The sequence below is a fragment of the Crocodylus porosus genome, unplaced genomic scaffold (assembly GCF_001723895.1).
Source record: "Crocodylus porosus isolate Cpor-Errol unplaced genomic scaffold, CroPor_comp1, whole genome shotgun sequence".
In the NCBI taxonomy this organism is placed as follows: Eukaryota; Metazoa; Chordata; order Crocodylia; family Crocodylidae; genus Crocodylus; species Crocodylus porosus.
The window spans coordinates 5977611-5994941 of record NW_017728951.1 but is presented as its reverse complement, the minus strand read 5'-3'; the positions used below and the strand labels follow the sequence as shown (position 1 = coordinate 5994941).

The 17331-nt window shown below is 40.9% G+C and overlaps 1 protein-coding gene across 1 annotated transcript; it reads right to left on the bottom strand.

The window, feature by feature from the left end:
• Positions 1 to 3012: 3012 nt before the first annotated feature.
• On the bottom strand, positions 3013 to 16178 carry CLRN3 (clarin 3). The gene is made up of 3 exons (XM_019556266.1): positions 15836 to 16178; positions 9474 to 9653; positions 3013 to 4415 (listed from the first exon to the last, which is right to left on the bottom strand). The coding sequence occupies exons 1-3, from the start codon at positions 16065 to 16067 to the stop codon at positions 4141 to 4143; spliced, it is 687 nt and encodes a 228-aa protein (XP_019411811.1). The 5' UTR covers positions 16068 to 16178; the 3' UTR covers positions 3013 to 4140.
• Positions 16179 to 17331: the final 1153 nt, after the last annotated feature.

Sequence of the window (17331 nt, the reverse complement as noted above, 5' to 3'; positions counted from 1 at the left end):
CAGCCCTTTAAGAAAAAAAAACCTGAGAGAAGCCCTGCACTCAGTAGTCCTGCCAGTGGGGGGCAATCCCCACTGCCCGATGCCACATGGGGGGCTCTGCATGAGCCCCACCAAAGCCCCAAGGCCGCACCAGGAGCCATGAGTCCCAGGGCTTTTCTTCAGCTTTTGTTTCTTAAAGGGCCACAGCTGGCCCAGGCAGGGCACCCTTGGGAGAGCTGGGGGAGCAAGGGAGGAGGTTAGGGGGGCTTGTGCAGAGCCCCACCGTGCAGCATGAGGCAGTGGGGGCCAGCCAGGATCACCCCCCTGCCCTGCAGCACCCGGTGAGCAGCGGGGCTTTTTTTTAAAGTACCGAGCTGGAGCAGGCAAGGCAGCCATGGGGGTGCTGGGGGCTGACAGGGCCCCCATGGTCCCCTCTCCTAACCCCCTCTTCCCCACCTCTTGTACTTACTAGTTTAGAGTGAGCTGCAGCTCCTTGCTGCAGCCATTGGAGACTGCCCGAATCATCAAAACTCTCCAAATCTTTTCCGGAGATTCGGAGAGCCTTGAATCAATTCAGACCTTTAAATTTAAATTCAGATATTTAAATTAATTAAAATGATTTGATTCAGATTTGGAGATTTGGCCGCCAAATCTCCTCCAAATCGACTCACCACCCGAAGCTTCTCTTAGCCCTAGTAGCCAGCAAACTTTCTGTATGGGCAGTTTAGCAGAAAGATCGTATCAAAGGATAAAACATGTGAGACCTCACAAGAAAAGCTTCAGATCTTGAGAGATTTCCAGACTAATATTTACAGACTCCAAAGCTTCAATAAGCATATTGAACTGAGGATGTATATTGAAAGTAAATCACTGACTCTACTTAAGTTTTCCTACTAATGGGCCTTTACTGCAGTACAGATATCGAAGTAATGGTCAGTCATTTATGTTCAAAGAAGGAGGTACAGGCCCTCTGATGATCTGTTGCAATGACTGATGCTGTTATACAAAATGCCTGAAGCAGATTAAATTGTGCTGTGTGATGCATGTTGGCTTTAGCACAGGAGTGACAGTTGCATGCTGAAGCTGTATGACTTTTCTGCAGCCAAAACAAAACTAGCAAATGTTTTGGCTTTGTGCCAGTTCAGCTTGTGGGCCCAAAATATCTGACATTTCAGCTGAAATGTTTGCTGTGATGAAAAGCAGTTACGTCAGGGTTCTTGTCAGAAAGTGAAAACTGGCTACGGTCATTTTGCTTGATGCACATCTTCAGTCTAAACTTTTTTTTTGTGTGACTCTAACTTTGTGCTGATCTACTCCATATACATTGCTCTATTACCAGACTTCTGCAGTGAACTTATGCTTTCTTCTAATAAAGCACAGTGGATATTTTAGCCTGAAAGTTACATTGACACAACCAACAGCTTCTGAAGTTGTTAGATTTTTTTTTTTGAGAAATCACATTGCAGGAAAAACTCCAGTATCCATAAAGATGTTCTTTAGCGTCCCTTTTTATCTCATGTTCAATTGCCCATGCTGGTGGTGCTGAACCTCTGACCTGCATTTCAGATCCAACCTGTGGGTTTTTCCAGGAGTCCAAAAATGTGGCATTTAGGAAGCAGTGCCAGCATTAATTGCAGATCCCCCGCTGTCAAATTTCTGGACCTGTGGGGAGCCCTGAAGGCTGGATGATGTGGACTGCTATGCAGAGTTGGGCCAGCACAGCTGGACTAGCCAGGGACTGACCCTGCACCACTCATCTAGCCCACACAGCCACACATTTAGCAGCACTGTCCCATGTCATTGAATGAATACATATTGAACCTGACTTACAAAAGCCGTGGTAAACAGAGGTCACATGATAAAGTTAGCAAATGTTGAAGTGATGTTGTAGACATGGAGAAGGGTATTATGTACCAGAAAGCTTGTCTAAATCTATCCCAAGTATGCAGTTTGTCCAATTAAAGAAATATATTGCTTACAGAAATCCTTGTCTCTTACAAATTAAGAAAGGCATTCAGCAGTGAGGAGCAAGAGTGTGGACGATGCTGCTTGTTGTATCTGTGACTATGCATTCCCTGCGGTATGAGCATTGAGCATAACCTTAGAGTTATATGTTCTGCCCTCTTACCCAGAGGAAGGTCAGGTTAGTTCTTATGTGAAAAATTAACAATTTAACAGAGAGAGAATCTGTCAGGGTAGCAGTAAAGATTAGAAGAAGGAAGTTAGAAAGCCAGGAGTCTGTTTTCTTTAAGTTTAAAGTATTGAATCTTCATTAAATTCCAAATAATGAATGAGAGCTTTGACTCCACAGTATTGTATATATCCCCCCTGGTGAAAAGGTGATTTAACTTTCAAGGAGTAGGAAAGCCACACCTGTGCTAAGTGCACTTTCTACTTCTGTTAATTGCAGTAATCAAGCCTATTAATGGTCTAAAATAAGGATTCTCATACTTTTCCATCACATGACCAAGAAATGAATAGTTGGCACACACACAAGACAGAAGTGACAGTTTTTGCTTGATCTGGCCCCTGAAAACTCTACAACTGTTACCAAACAGAAATACATGTCTGCAAAGTGCTTTAAAAGGCCTCTATCCCACAAAAATCTGAACCCTGAAGACATTTCAGAACAGAGCATCTTTTGTAACTTCTGTCTGAGCTGCTTCCTAGCCTGTCACTGGTTTCAGAATAGGAGGGGGGAAAGAGAGTGGAGGGAGTTTGGTCTGCATTTTTTTCAGCCCCAGCTGGAGGTTGGGGATGCATGCATTGGAGCCAGCTGTGAAAACCCAAAACCAGTTTCCTTTGCTCCCTTTCCCACCTCCCATTTTGTAAACGGCAAGGGCTGGGATGGAGGAGGGACTATTGCCAGGGGAAACGGGGCTGAAGCCAGCAGCTAGATTCCTCTCCCCCCTGGAATCAACAGTGAACTTCTGTTTGGTCTGGGAGATTGTTGTAATTCAGAACAGTTCCTGCAAAGTGCTCTGAGGTTACAGCAGGGAGCTGCACCTCTGTCTGCGAGCAGAGACTTGCCTTCTCATTTATATTTGCATGTCATCTTCCTTCTTGTTTACAATTGCATTACATCCCTTTAGCATATTGTCATTGTGCAAACTAAAAATGTGTATAAAGTCATTCTAGATATGAGGTGGCAGCTGCAGCAGAATGGGCCCGTCTGACACTATGCTGTGGGAGGATTTATATGAAACTGGCAACATCTTACATAGTAACTAGGTTCATGCAGTGAATAGTTAACAAGAAGTGAGCCCATAGTCCAGAATAAAGTAACCAAAGACAACTTTTAGGCAATGAGCAGCAGTGTGAAAGTGATTACTTTATAAAGAGGAGAGTAAATGAAATACAAGACAAGAAGGGAAAATAGCAATGACTGCAGTGGAGAACAAAGCACTGATACCCCAGAACCTTTTCCTCTGCATCACAGGAAATCTTAGGTTTTGTTGACTATTTGAGCTTTCAGATTAAGAATGACTCTGTAATTGAAAACAATGGCCCAGGAACAATAGAAATGGTTGTTTCTAACTGAGCCTGTGGTCAAAATGTAGAAATAGTATTTTAATATCTTTATGCCTCCTTTCTCTACATCTGACCAGGCAGGCTGTTGCCTAGAAAACCTTTTGCTTGTCTGAACCAGTGAGTCTGTAAGGAGCCACCTGCCCTACCTTCTGTCTTTTTTATGCCTCTCTGATGCTTGTGCCAGATAAGGGCAGTTCATTCATTCTTCATTGTAAGTCAGAAGAGCTTCTGGGAAGGTTGTGGAGGGTGTGCAGAGTGTTGCAGTAGGGTTTATTCAGCTGCAAGGTGGTATAGACTTGGAATAACATTTCCTGGAAGCCCCTGCCCTAAAACTGAGTCCCTGTGTTCATTACCATTTTGCTGCCCACTTCCTTGTAAGGGACTCCTTTAGGGGAGCAGAAGAGAGCTATACAAAGCTCATCCTTAAAGGATCCACAGACAACTGAAGTACCTTGGGATCACTATTTTGCTACATTAAGTTGCTGCCTTCAATCAATGAGTACTAAAGACATCAGTTGTTTAGTACAATGAACCAAAAAATAGTGCAATTTTGAAGCTTAAAGGATCAGTTCTCACTGTCCAAATTACATTTTCTTCCACGTCATATTTAACTTAAAAGAGTTGGCATCCTTAAAACAAAATACCATCTTTTGGTGCATTTTCTATGGGTCTTTCCTGCTCTTTCTTCTCAGAGTATCTTGCACGGTGATAGAAAAATATAATGACGATAGTGGCGACATTCAAAAGAAGTATAAGCAGCATGATCCAGTATGAGTATCCATAATTACTGGTGGACTTTTCAGATTGATTTGTAGAAGATGTACATTTTGAAGCCAACTTTGCTGGCAGCTTGTTTGCCTCTATATTCACTGCAAATAATATCATGGCTAGAAAAATGAAGATGCCTAGAAAATATAAATACAGAAGTTACAGAAAAGCATTCTTTGGGTAAGTTTAGGCCAATACAATGGTTCTATCATGTATTTCAGTCAAGAAAGTTACATCCATGTGAACATTTTCAGATTTTTAAAAGGAGGTCGCATAGCACAAATCTTGCTCTTGGACTTTGTAGGTGTATATAATATTTTCTATTTGAGCCATATATTCAGTTTCTGTTGATGTCAGTAAAATTTTACATTGGAAATATATAGTGAGGCTCCACAAGAGTTAATACATATGAACTGTAAATCAGAACCCTATTTTTTTCACAGACTTAAAACACAAGTTGATGTGGTGGTTACCTTAAGACTTGGCTAAATAGTGTTGGAGTCTGAATGTGTTATTAATGCTGTTAGGAATATTTTTCTTGGAGCTATACGGTGCGTCTACATGAGACGTCAAGCTCAGTAGGCTAATTTTACTGCACATTAGCACAGTGGGCAAAACCTTTGTTAATGCACTAATGCGCAATAGAATTGGTCTCCTAGCATCACCTAAAATGCATGTGCTGGCGCTACTGTGCAGTAGCACCAGTTACTGTGTGTTTAGTTAGTACCTGTTATTACAGGTATTAAACTAAATGTGCAGTAACCACTGCGCATTAATGCACATATAGATGTGCCCCCTAATAAACTTCCCTGATTCTAGTTCTTTACAGGACTTAGCATTAGGGCTGTGTGAGGCTTCGGACAGAGCTTTGGATCTGGAGAAGCTTTGGATGCTTTGGGGTCTGAAGCGGCACATCCGGGTCCAAGCGTTAGCCTTGTTCGGCTTCCCAAAGCAGTTCAGAGCTTCCGAAGAGCTTTGGAGCCGCCTCGGAGCTGCCAGCCATAGGGTATAATGGGGAAACAATAAAATATCTATAACTTTGATGTTTCTTGTCTGATTTAGATGACATTTTCAGGAATGGTATACTCTGAAGAGAAGCTGAAGTCTGCCAAGTTTCAAGAAGATCAGTGCAGGGGTTTGGGAGAAACAGCACCCCACATTCTTGAAAGCAAAACTCATGTCAAGTCTAGGCATTACAACATAGTGGGGTGAAAACAGCAGGGCTGGTAGCTCTTACTGAGGCCACAAAGCCTGCCAAGTTTCAAGATCAGTGCAGGGGTTTGGAGGAAACTGCCTTTCAAGCTGTGGACAGCCCTGCAGTTTTCATCCCCCTGTGGTGTGACACAGCCACGACATGAGTTTGGCTTTCAAGACTTTGGGGTACAGTTCCGCCCAAACCCCTGCACCGATCTTCTTGGAACTTGGCAGGTTTCATGCTTTCAACAGAGGATACCATCCCTGCATGTTTCATCCAAATCGTACAAAAAAACAACAAAGTTATAGCTATTTAATTGATTCCCCATTATACCCTATGGCTGGATCTCTGAGGCAGCTCTGAAGCTTCAGCTGGATCGAGGCAGTAACCCGGTCCGGAGCTCCAGATCAGATCGTGGCCATCTGAAGCAGCCGAATCTCAAGCCGGATCAGATCACTGCCGACTCACACAGGCCTACTTAGCACGTTGTTCTTCCCATTTATATTGCCTACTGTATTTTTACCTCCTTCCCGTACTTAAATCACCATACCTCTACCTACAAGCCTCAATGATCAGAAAATCTTCTGAGGGTGTTATAGAATTTGGAGATCAGTAGTAAGAAATCAACAGGCTTTAAGGAATGATTATGTTATGTTCACCTGTGAATATGGCTTCATTTAAAACAGTAGCTGTTTTCCAAAAACAGGATGTCAGGTTCTCTGAAGTAAATCAATATAGCTCCATTGACATCAAAGCAGTGAAGCTCGTGTACACTAGGAGAGATTCTGTCCCAAGATCCATACTGCTTGAGAGGGATTTCCCAGATGAGTTTCAAAATGCTATTTAGTGTAAAGCAAAAGCAGAGGTACCCAACATAACAGTTTTGCACTTGAAATGCTTTAGGAGGATGAATCTCTAACACTGAAGCACCTTGTAATCAGATATTTTTCAATAACTTCTCCAAATCCAAAGCCTGCTCTTAGGGGAAGCAGAATCCTCTTGAGATAAATTCAGACTGAGAGATTGGCTTATTACAGTAGCAAGATCAGAAGGATAGCAAGGTACGTTAAAGGAAGCCAGATGCAAGCCTAATGGGTGAATGACGGGTTATACCTCCAGGGAACTGCTTGCAGGAGTTCAACTCTCTACTAATTTTTATCTTAGGGAATATTTTATCTTATTATCATCTGTGAAAGCATTTTTCTCAGAAAAAAATGATCACATTTTTCACAATCCTAAAACCTCATATGTATTCTTTGGATTAAAACTTACTTGTTTCATGTATATGTTGAGCTATTATGTCTTTGCAGACTTGAGTGAAATAACAAGGTGTACCACTGCACAGGACTTTAAGGCTAAGTACAAAGTTTCAAAAAGTTCAAAAAGCCTAAGGCGGAATTGGTTCAATCTTTGCAGGTTTTTCTAAGCTGTATAGATTGAATCGATAACAAACTGAACTGATGTTCAGTGTTTGGATGGCCAAGACAAGCAGAAGCCTGCACTGGCCCAGGCTGGGAGCCTGGAGGTGCTGATGTGCATCACCCCTCGTGGTCAGCTGCCTAAGGCTGCTAAACCCAGCCCAGTGGCACCCCAGGCCTGATTGGCTGCTGGACACCCGCCACCCCGCCTCGCTGTCAGCTGCAGGGAGGAGAGAGGCAGGAGAAAATCCCTCCCCTGCCTGTGCCTCTGAGAGGGAGGTGGGGAGGGGAAGTGCACCACCCAGCCCTGCCCCCCAACGGGGGTCTGCCTAAACTGGGAAAAGACCGCACGGGGGGGGGGGGGGCTTTTCATCAGCCCACAGCCTGGCTAGCAGGGCTCTGATTGGCTCAGCCCCAGCCACTGCCCAGCCCCACACCTGTGAGAGATCATCCAGCCTGGCACCAGCCCCTCCTACATTTGGGGTCTGCCTAGCATAGGAGAGAGACCCCACTGAGGGGGTTTTGCTCCCCTGCAGCCTAGCTAGCCAGGCTGGGACCAGCTCAGCTCTGCCCTCTCTTCAGCCCCTGCCTGAGGCACGGGGAGGTGAATGCAATGGCTCAGCTGAACACTGACCTTCCCCCAGCTGGGGGGCTTTTTGCTGCCCCACAGCCCAGCTCACCAGGCTGGCATGGGCTCAGTCCCAGCCCCTCCTTAGCCCTTCTGCCTGAGGCCTTTCCCCCTGTGGTCAATTGCCGAGCTGGGGGGGCATAGGGGAAGGGGCCCCCAGTGCTGTCCCTGGCAGACCTGGAAGTAGACCGGAAGTACTTCCAGACCATTGGGTTCACTGCTGAGCATGTGGACAGCCACCCCCACCACTCCTGTGGGATGCTCCATGCGCCGCAACATTGCAGCATTCAGGAGCCACACCTGGTACCTCAAGATATATAGAAAAAAATTTTAAAGCTGTGTTTGTGTCTGAATTGCTGATTCTCTGAATCAGCATCAAATCTTCAGATCCATATTTGGCTGAATCGATTCAGGGGCAGTGATCTGAATCAATGAATTGAATCACCTTCCCTGATTTGGGCCAAAATTGAATTGAATATGGCCCACTTCGTATACCCCTACTAAATACCTTTAAAAATATGTGCCTTAGTTGCTTCTAATACCTTCATTTTCCTGACTGGGTTTCAATAGTTTAAAAATGGTCAGATTATTCAGAGCTCTGATGACATGTATGCACCCAGTTGCATTAAATTATATTGTAAATGGCTTTTCTGTTCATTTTCATTATTGCAATCAGTGAACCCACTAACTTACTGAAGGATGGATTAATTTAAAGTAAACAATAAATTCTGCAATTTCTATAAGAGGTAGGATGTTTCAATATCAGTTTGGAAGCCTAAATAAATGAATACCATCTTTCAAATGTTGTCAGTTTATAGCATTTCCCATATCATATGGGAAATAATCCTTGCCCATTCTTAAAATTCATAGGCAAGCCATATTTATACATGGCTATGGAAAAGATTGTTTGCCTGCTGTCAGCATAGATAAAATCAAAACTCCTTTATTGCCCCCCTCCCCTCTTTTGGTAAAAATGGGTATGTGAGCATGCATCTACAGTAAACTCTGGTAACCGGCACCTTACAAGCTGGCATGCTTGGTTAATAGGCTTGTAGGGAAAAGTGAAACCAGAAGTGCCCACATCACTTCCAGTTTCCCTGAGCCCCCATGGCCCGGGGCAAAGCAGCCTGCACTGCCAAGCCCCCATGGCCCGGGGGCATAATAGGTTGTGCATGGCTGTGAGGGACCCACCTCCCTGTCCCACAGGGCCAACAGGGCCCGTGAGAGGGGCAGCAGTGCCGCAGGAGGGGCGGAGGACGCAGCGGGAGAAGTGGCAGCTGGGGCTGCTCAATTAACCAGCATATTTTGTTATCTGGCATCCCCATTCTCAGGAGATGCCGGATAACAGAGCTTTTACTGTATTAATGAATCAGGAAATATAATCTGTACATACAGACATATCTATTAGATACACTGCACAAGTTCTCTTTGCTCCCCACAGCACAGTGGAGTTTTGACATAAATAAGAATCAGGATATATAGACAAAGTGTATTATAAAATTTCTACCTGAAAACCAACTATCCAGCAAAAATGATTAGGGTTCTTGAAATCAAGATTGGAGGAAAAGGTTAAAGAACTAGGGTTATTTGGTCTGGAGAAGAGAAGACTGGGGTGTGCAGGGGTTGATAGCAGTCTTCAAAAACCTGAAGGGTGATTACAGAGGATGATGATGGACTTCTCTGGCTATAGGGGACAGGACTAGGAGCATTGACTTCAAGCTCAGCAGTGGAAATTTAGATTGGAGATTAGAAGGAACTTCCTAATGATAAAGGTGGTCAGGCATTGGAACGGGCTACCCAGAGAAATTGTGGAATCCCCCAACCTCCTTAGTTTTCAAGAGCAGGTTAGGCTGACACGCAGCAGGGTTGGTTTAGGCAGGAATGATCCTGCCTTGGGAAGGGCTTTCCAGTCATACTTTCCTGTAATCTAAAGTAACATACCTTACATACTTACCATTTAGGGAATTCCAGGTGTAGATTCCAATAGGCCCCAAAAAAGTCTGATAGGGATTACATACAGTGTTACTACATGTAAATCCAGAACTCAGAAGGGAGCTGAACAAACTGAGAACCAGGAGAAAGATGATCACAACATTCACACTTTTCGCTTCCACATTATCCAATTTATCTAAAACTGAAAGAAAGAGTTCAGTATTAATACCTTAACTTGAACCTAATGATACAGGGAAGCGGACCTGACTAGGGTCTGCCTAGACAACTGCTTAGAGCCAGGGTACCAGACAGGTTACTGATCCAGCCTGGACCCTAGTCTTCTGACAGTCAGCTCTTGGCTTAGTTGGGTGAAGGTCTGTGTCCCAGTCCTGAACAGCTACAGCAGCCTCACCCAGGCCTCCTGGCTAGAGACTGAGGTCTGAATAATTGCTTCCTGTTCCTAATTCCTCTGGCTTGTGGTTCTACCCAGGATGACTGCCTATGCCCTGGTCTGTTACAGAACTTGAGTTCCTGACCTGTCTGTCTGCTCCTTATTCCATAAATCTAATTGAGACCCTCTCTTCCCTATCATTGTCTCTTATCTCTGAAGTTGTGACCATTTAGGGTCAGCCTGAAGGCCTATATCTGGGTCGTGCTGCTGGTAAGCTTTGTGGTTTAGGCATTTCCATGAGAAATTTGGGTTCAACTGCTCTGAGATACAAGGCTTGTTTTCTAGCTTTATTCAGTCTCCTGCACCAGTAATCCAATGCCTAGGCTATAGGGTAAAAGGTACATGGACCTACCTCCACTATGCTTTGTGCCTAATCTTTGCCTCAAAGGGTGTGTCTATACGTTGCCCTACAGTGACGCAGCAACATGCTACATTGCTATAAGGTGCCCTACAGCAATGTAGTGATCATGTGGGTCTACATGTGATTGGCAGCTACATCGCTGTAGCGGTACACTCCCTTGGTATGATATACTGCTATGGCGATGTAGCAGGAAAATCTTAACAGTGTGGTATATGCACAGCACAGTAACTGCCCGTACCACATCATGCTTTAGTACTTCCAAAAGGAAGTACTAAAACATGGCACCATAGCAACGTCACCATACAGCGACATGTAGACGCACCCATTGTGTTTTAAAGTAGCCTAGTTTTTCTCTGCCTAAGGAATCGGAGACTGGTGGATTTCACTCACTTCCCAAAGAAAATGAGAAATGGGAATCGGCCATCTAAATAGTTGTGCAGCTGCTTCTGAGAGTGTTCATTGCCCCACGTTCCAGCCAAGCACATAAGGAAGGGTGAGAATATAGGGTTGCAAGAAAAGAAAAATATGCAGGAAGTGGTGTCCGTTTTTCATAAAATACCTGTTTTGAAGACTAATAAGCATTGTTTTCTAGACTTCTTGGCAGTTTTGTGGCTGCTGTCAGGTGGAATAGGATGGCACTTAGTGACTTAGACACCTGCAAGCCACAGTAAGTACCACTTTTGTTGCAGTTGTTTATTTAAGGTTTTAGTTAATATGTTATAGGTTACTTTTCTCTGCTCTTTCTTTATTTTTGAAGACTAAAATCCCATATTTTATAACTGGAATAAACAAAGTAATCTACAAAAACAGATTTGGTCGAAAATAATTGGTATGAATCTGTATTTAGATTAAACCCTCTACACATTTATGATATAAAACAATCTGACTGTGAGGGATATCAATCCACCTGTGGAGTCCTATCTATTTTCTTATACACATTCACTTGCTTGTTTGTTTTTACCTCTGATTGGTCAGATCTCTTTAACTATGCCTGGTCTGTCACAATATGTTGGTTCTAGAACTCAGTCCGGCTCCCTTTTTAATGACCCTATTGACTTGAAAGGGCATTGGTTTGGGCTACTTTGCCTTCATGTGTCTTCTGTTTTTAGTGCTATCTTTGTACATAAACTGAAGATAAATAGTGTGTTTTTTCAAAATATATTATAATCTGACCCTCTAATCCAGGCTTGTCCAACATATGGCCCGCCAAGGCATTTTCTGAGGCCCGAGGTGCTGCAACAGGAAACGAAAGTAAACACTGTTTACTTTTGTTCCCACCCATTGTCCCTCCCCTAGCTCCTCAGCAGCTTCCTAATGGCTGCTGAAGGGCTGGGGAAGGGACAAGGTTCCCACACGCACCGCTTGACGTTGCTGACGTGGTGCGTGGGAGGAGTAGCCGTGTGCCGCTCAGGACAGGATGAGCCCGGCCGGAGCAGCAGGGGCTCAGCTGCACTTTCCCCTACCTGCACTGGTCAGTCCTGAGCGGCACATGGCTCTCACCGCCTCTGCTGGCTGGTTCCAACCTGGGCGGGTCTGTCCCATCCGGAGCAGCATGCAGCTGAAGCCGGATTCCCACGTGCTGCTGGACATTTCTGATTTCCAAAAATAGCTATATAAAGGTTACACTCCCCTGTTTGATTTATGTTGCCTATGTTTTACAGCACAATTTCCATTCAAATTCTTAGGCACAATGTCCACTGAAATCCATGGAAGTTCCACATGAGAAACAGAGACAAAATATCTAATGGAGATCCACAGTGCATGAGACAGTTGCTGCTATTAACAGGATGGGCTGCATGGTTAAAACAATGCTTATTACTCTTCCTAATGGTTATTTTATGAAAAAAAGACACCTGTCCCTTCATATTTTTCTTTTAATACAACCCTATATTACCATCATTCCTTTCTTCAAGACCCCCCCCCAATAACATTTTTCTCAATTACACTTTGTCATGGCAGCTACATGATAACACATAGCCTCTGCAATTTAAAATCCTTTTGTTTCTAAAATTGCTATGGATCAAATAGCTAGTGTCACTCTGAAGTAATACTTCATATTATAGTGGTTGAAATTTTGCTACAAAATATTTTTAAATGGTATCTGAAAACACCTTTTTTTTTAATGGTAGTCATGGTAAAAAATACCACCAAGATCTGAAAACAGAATTTTCTGTAAATTTTATTTTCAAATTGCTATTTTTGTATTTAACAATTTCTGTACATGAACAGTATAGCAAAAACCATGAGCAATGTGGGGATCCAGACATGGAGTTTAAAACTGGAATTTCAAGCAAGTGGTAAGTTATGCAAATATTAGCCACATACCATCTCTCCAAAGCTATAGAAAACCAGTGTGTTCCATTTGGCCTTTCATCATGCTTCAGAATTTAGAAAACAGGCAGAACATGACTCTTTAAGTTACTACACCATTTATTTTTATCAGTTAAAAATACATAGAATAGTTCACAGTTATTTCCTCACATTGTAGCCTAATGACAGTTCTTCCCTTTTCACACTGCTTTGTGGGGTTGTGGACTTCAGTTTTGGTGAAAATGACAAAATAGCTTCCTTCCTCACCAACAGTCTCATTAGGTGAAAGGGGTGATAGTTCTTTCTCAAAGAAAGAGATTGTCGTTTACTAGGATACTCTGACATTTGCAGTCTGATCAGTGAAGTTATTTTACTATTGTTCAATATTAAGTTTAAAGTGTCAGAAAACAATCTTTCACAAAAGTGTGTATTGTACATGTCTTGAGAATTTGCAAAACCATATAGTACAGGCCTCAGCAAAAAACATCTACAATACTGTACAATTGTACAACCTACCATACTAGCTTGTAAAGAACAATTTTTCCAACTATTCAGTATATCACATTTACCCAAATAACCTTCCCCACTTATGTCATTAGACCAACACAGCTACAACCAACACCGTTAGAATGAAAACACTTTACATTTGACTGCGTCATATATCAATTTAACTGAGGGACTTGAGCAAATTGTTAGATTATTTTTCAAACGTTCTTTGCCCATCTGGTAAAGTTCTTGCTTAAAACAGTTACCATGGCCAAAGTATGCACCTTTTTTCATAATATTTAAATTTTGCTCACTTTTTTTCTGGAAACAGGAGTGTCACAATGGTACATTGCAGCTAATAACGTGCCAAATATCATTTTACATTTTACTTATAATTCAAACAGGCAGCAACAAAGCACAGTACCATGCCTAAAAATATAGTATGCAGGTCAAATCCTACCTGCTTTGCTCTTGCAAATATCCTGTGAGTGCTTTTTATTAGTTTGTAATTAATCCTTATATTGCAGTAGCACACAGAGGCCATAATCAGGCTGAAGACTCATTGTAAAAGACAAAATGCATGGCCTGAATTATTTCCAATCTAAGGTGGCTTTCTGCAGTGTCCTCTATATGGATAAATTCCAATTTTTATAGATAGAACTGTGATCAGGAACAGCACTTACTGGCATAAAGGTAAAACAATTAAATATAAACAGTTCTTATACATATCCCTGCATAGATATGATTTAGAATAGCTAAATCAAATCCTGATCTAACCCTTCTACCTTAAACAAACTGAATTGTTTAAATGGACTGATGTCAAAACTTGGGGTTTTAATGTACCCTTGTGTAATATTATTTTAAGAATGACAATTATTTAAGCTATTCTGCTAGTAAAGATTTGGTTGGAATGTAGATCTTAAAATTTGCATACATTAGGATTGCTTAGCCCTGCTATTATAATCGTTCGATGTTCTGCTGTCATATAGACACTATGACAAGTCTTGATTGTAGTGTAATTACATCCCCAGGGTGAATTGGCTCCTCTTGTCACTGTTACAAACTCAGGTCCTGTTGGTAATGCAGGTGGAGCATTCTTGATAAATTCAGGTAATAATATAATGAATGAGGAAGAACTAAATGATTCCAATCATTATTTTCTAAATCAAGGGACTTCTGGAGTTGTGTCTGGCTGTGGTCTGTTTGTGCCAAAAGTATGAGGAGTAGAAAACTGTAAAATGTTTTATAATTGATTTAAATAATTCTTCCTAATGGCAAGGCATTGGGGGCTGCTTCTCCTCTCAGTTTCATACTTAAACATTAAAATAGTTATTCTGAAGTTATTGGATTAACACTGGTGTAAATACCACTGTACATCATTGTCAATAGAACAACTCAGCAAAAATTTAAGTACGTGCGTAACCTTTTTAGAATTTTCAGACACTTCTATCCAGTTCAATAACATTTATTTAACCTACACAATTTCATTATTTCTATTTTGCTGCTCCTGGTATTTAGTTTCTAGTATTGTTTTTTTATTTAATTTTTACTATCTTTCTCAAGGGTCCTTCCCCTCCCCTTTTTCATCTTTTTCTCTTTTTGTCTGTAGTCTGTCTTAATATTTCTTTCTTTTCCTGTCATCCTTGTAAACTTTATAAGTTTATCAGATAGGCTTCTTGGCAATCTTAAAGAAAAAGAGCCTGAAAAGTGGGTAACAAGCTCACGTTTCAATGTATATTTGATACAGTGTGGCATTAGAAATAAGAAATTGCCACTACTTAATAGCTATAGTAATATGTATAGAAATAAAAGAATTAAAAATACTATTTTTTGTTAAAAAGAAGTTGATTTAAAAGGAAATGGATAATAGATATTATCATGTTAATCTTTTTTTCACCAATCTGTAATTTTAAAAGTTTAACTTTAATTATTTAAAAAATCAATTTCTAGCATTTTACTTTACTGCTTTGATATCAGTAAAGCATAGCTATATTACAGCTAACGGAATCTAAGACTTATGACAATCTTTCTAAAAAAATTAAAATTAATGTCCAATGCCAAACATCAGTGTCAGAGCACTGTATTTACGTGAGAAAACGTATGCGTTAGTTCCAGATATATGTTACTCTGTTTTTATCATTAAATTATCTAGACTAGACTCATTCAGTAGAACTTTATCTAATACTTTGGATTTTTTCCTTAAGTGATCTACTAGAGCTTAAATCTATGACTGCCAATTGGGAGCAAGAAAAAACTTCTAAATTAAAAAAATTTAAATATCAAATAATTTTGATTTAATCTGGAGAATGTTAGGAAAAAATTAGCATCAATAATCAGTGATTTTGCAAACAAATTCTAATCTATGCATGAAAAGTCTTGATATGTGGTATCTTTTATATTTTAAATCTTAAAAAAAATCAGGATTCTGTTCTTTATGAAAGTTTTACAAATGTGCCCTTGCTATTTCTAATATACCCATTTCCCTTTTACCTTGATACTCACTCTCCACAATGTGGTAGATTACATGTTCATGAATAATTTGAAAGTTTGCCCCTTATAAATGTGTTGATGCTATTATATGCTTTACTATTTGTTTTCTCCTTTTTAAAGCTCTCCTTAATCCTTTGATGTTAGTCTGAACATTCTCTGTCTTCAATAAAAATATTTTATGTACAAACAAAAGAAATGAACTGCTGTTCATATATATCTACCAAGATGGAATGAATCAAGGCAAGTCAAGTTAACACTATCCATTTACATTCACTACAGTAGTTACCTTGGAAAGTTGTTTCTGGCATCTGAACTCCACCAGTTATAGTCTGTGAGCACACACCTTCGAAAATTCCAAATGCGATGGTTACGGTAACAGAGCTTGAATTTTCTTGGGAAAAGGTAACCTTACTTGATGCCCAGTGTTTCGTTGCAAGAACGAGGCAAACTATCACAAAAGACCAAATACTAGTAAAGAAAGCAGCTGCAAACATCAACATTTTTTTCCTGGATGGCATTTTGTCACAAAGAAGTGTTTTTCTTGGGATTCAGGATATTTTTGTTCTTATTTCCTTAGTCCTTTTATTCTTGAGACTGTTCCCTGCCCTGCTGCTAGAAACTTTGGATCTCGTTCTATGTACTGGCAGGAAGTTTATGCCAGTAAACTTTGAACTAGCAGCAGTGGTAATAAAGATGTAAAATAAGTGAACTTTGGTCTGGAGACAAGGTGTTGCCATAGCTACAGCAAAACTAATCTAACAAAGGACAGTAGGAACCTGCCACTATGGTTTCTCTTCATCAGATGATTGATTTATTTTGGGCTGTGCTTTGCCAAGTGAAATGAGACCAAAATACAGGCCTTTCCAAACAGATTTCCTGAAAGGTCTTCTAGACCTTGAAAAGTATAGGTGCTAATATAACACTCTTGCTTATGAAGAATTAGCAGAAATATTAAAGTACAACTTTCTTGAAGACTCTTCCTCAACCCAGCAGGTTTTAGCTGCTGCTTCTCCTGAGAAGCTTGTAACCAATCAGGAAATAAAACAAAAATTGCTACATTCATATCAAAATGGCTTTCTGAGGACCTGGAAAACTTGGGGTGGAAATATCAACATTAAAATCTGGCAGGTAGAAGTATGGTGATCTCTCCTTATTTTGCATATGCCAAAGAGGAAGGAGGGCTCTTTTTTGTCCCATTTCAAAGATGCAGCTAAGATATTCTTTCAGAAAACAATTTCTAAGTGAGAAAAATTGCATCCAGGAATATCTCTGGCAGTTGTATAAGACCACACTGCCCTCTACCATGGATATTTAAAGGCACAGATTTGGGGTCAAGTCTTCAGGACATATACATTTAATACTACTGAAGGATGTGGTACCCTTAAAAACCTTGCTCAGTAATGGAGAATTACAAAACTAATAATTGCAGGGAAAGTGTTATTCATAGACCATACCAAAGGATTCTCATAAATTACACTTCTGTTTAAATAGCTTTTGCATGTAGTGATCCAAACTCTTCCTCAGTTACATTGATGAAAATACATAGGAAATCCTTTAAAGCCTATGACCTTGCTCTATAAAGGGGAGCAGACAGTATCTATTCTATTTTAGTTGCTTAACCTTTTATTTTTCCTGCTGGTGCTTACTCATTTGGCACTTCTTCCCCTTGGCACTATTGTTATTACTTTATAAAAAAAAGAGTTATGTAGCTATTTCATATATCCTAACTCATCCCATACATTTCACAATACATCTAGAAATGAAGCTATCATTTTCTAGGAC

Bases quoted from the DNA above. Each gene is read 5' to 3' on its own strand.
- CLRN3 (XM_019556266.1), bottom strand. From the start codon at position 16,067: ATGCCATCCAGGAAAAAAATGTTGATGTTTGCAGCTGCTTTCTTTACT. The intron at 9,654-15,835 runs GTAACTACTGTA...TCTTTCTTTCAG, and splicing joins GCCAGAAACAACTTTCCAAG to TTTTAGATAAATTGGATAAT. The intron at 4,416-9,473 runs GTAAGTATGTAA...TATATTTTCTAG, and splicing joins CACCTGGAATTCCCTAAATG to GCATCTTCATTTTTCTAGCC.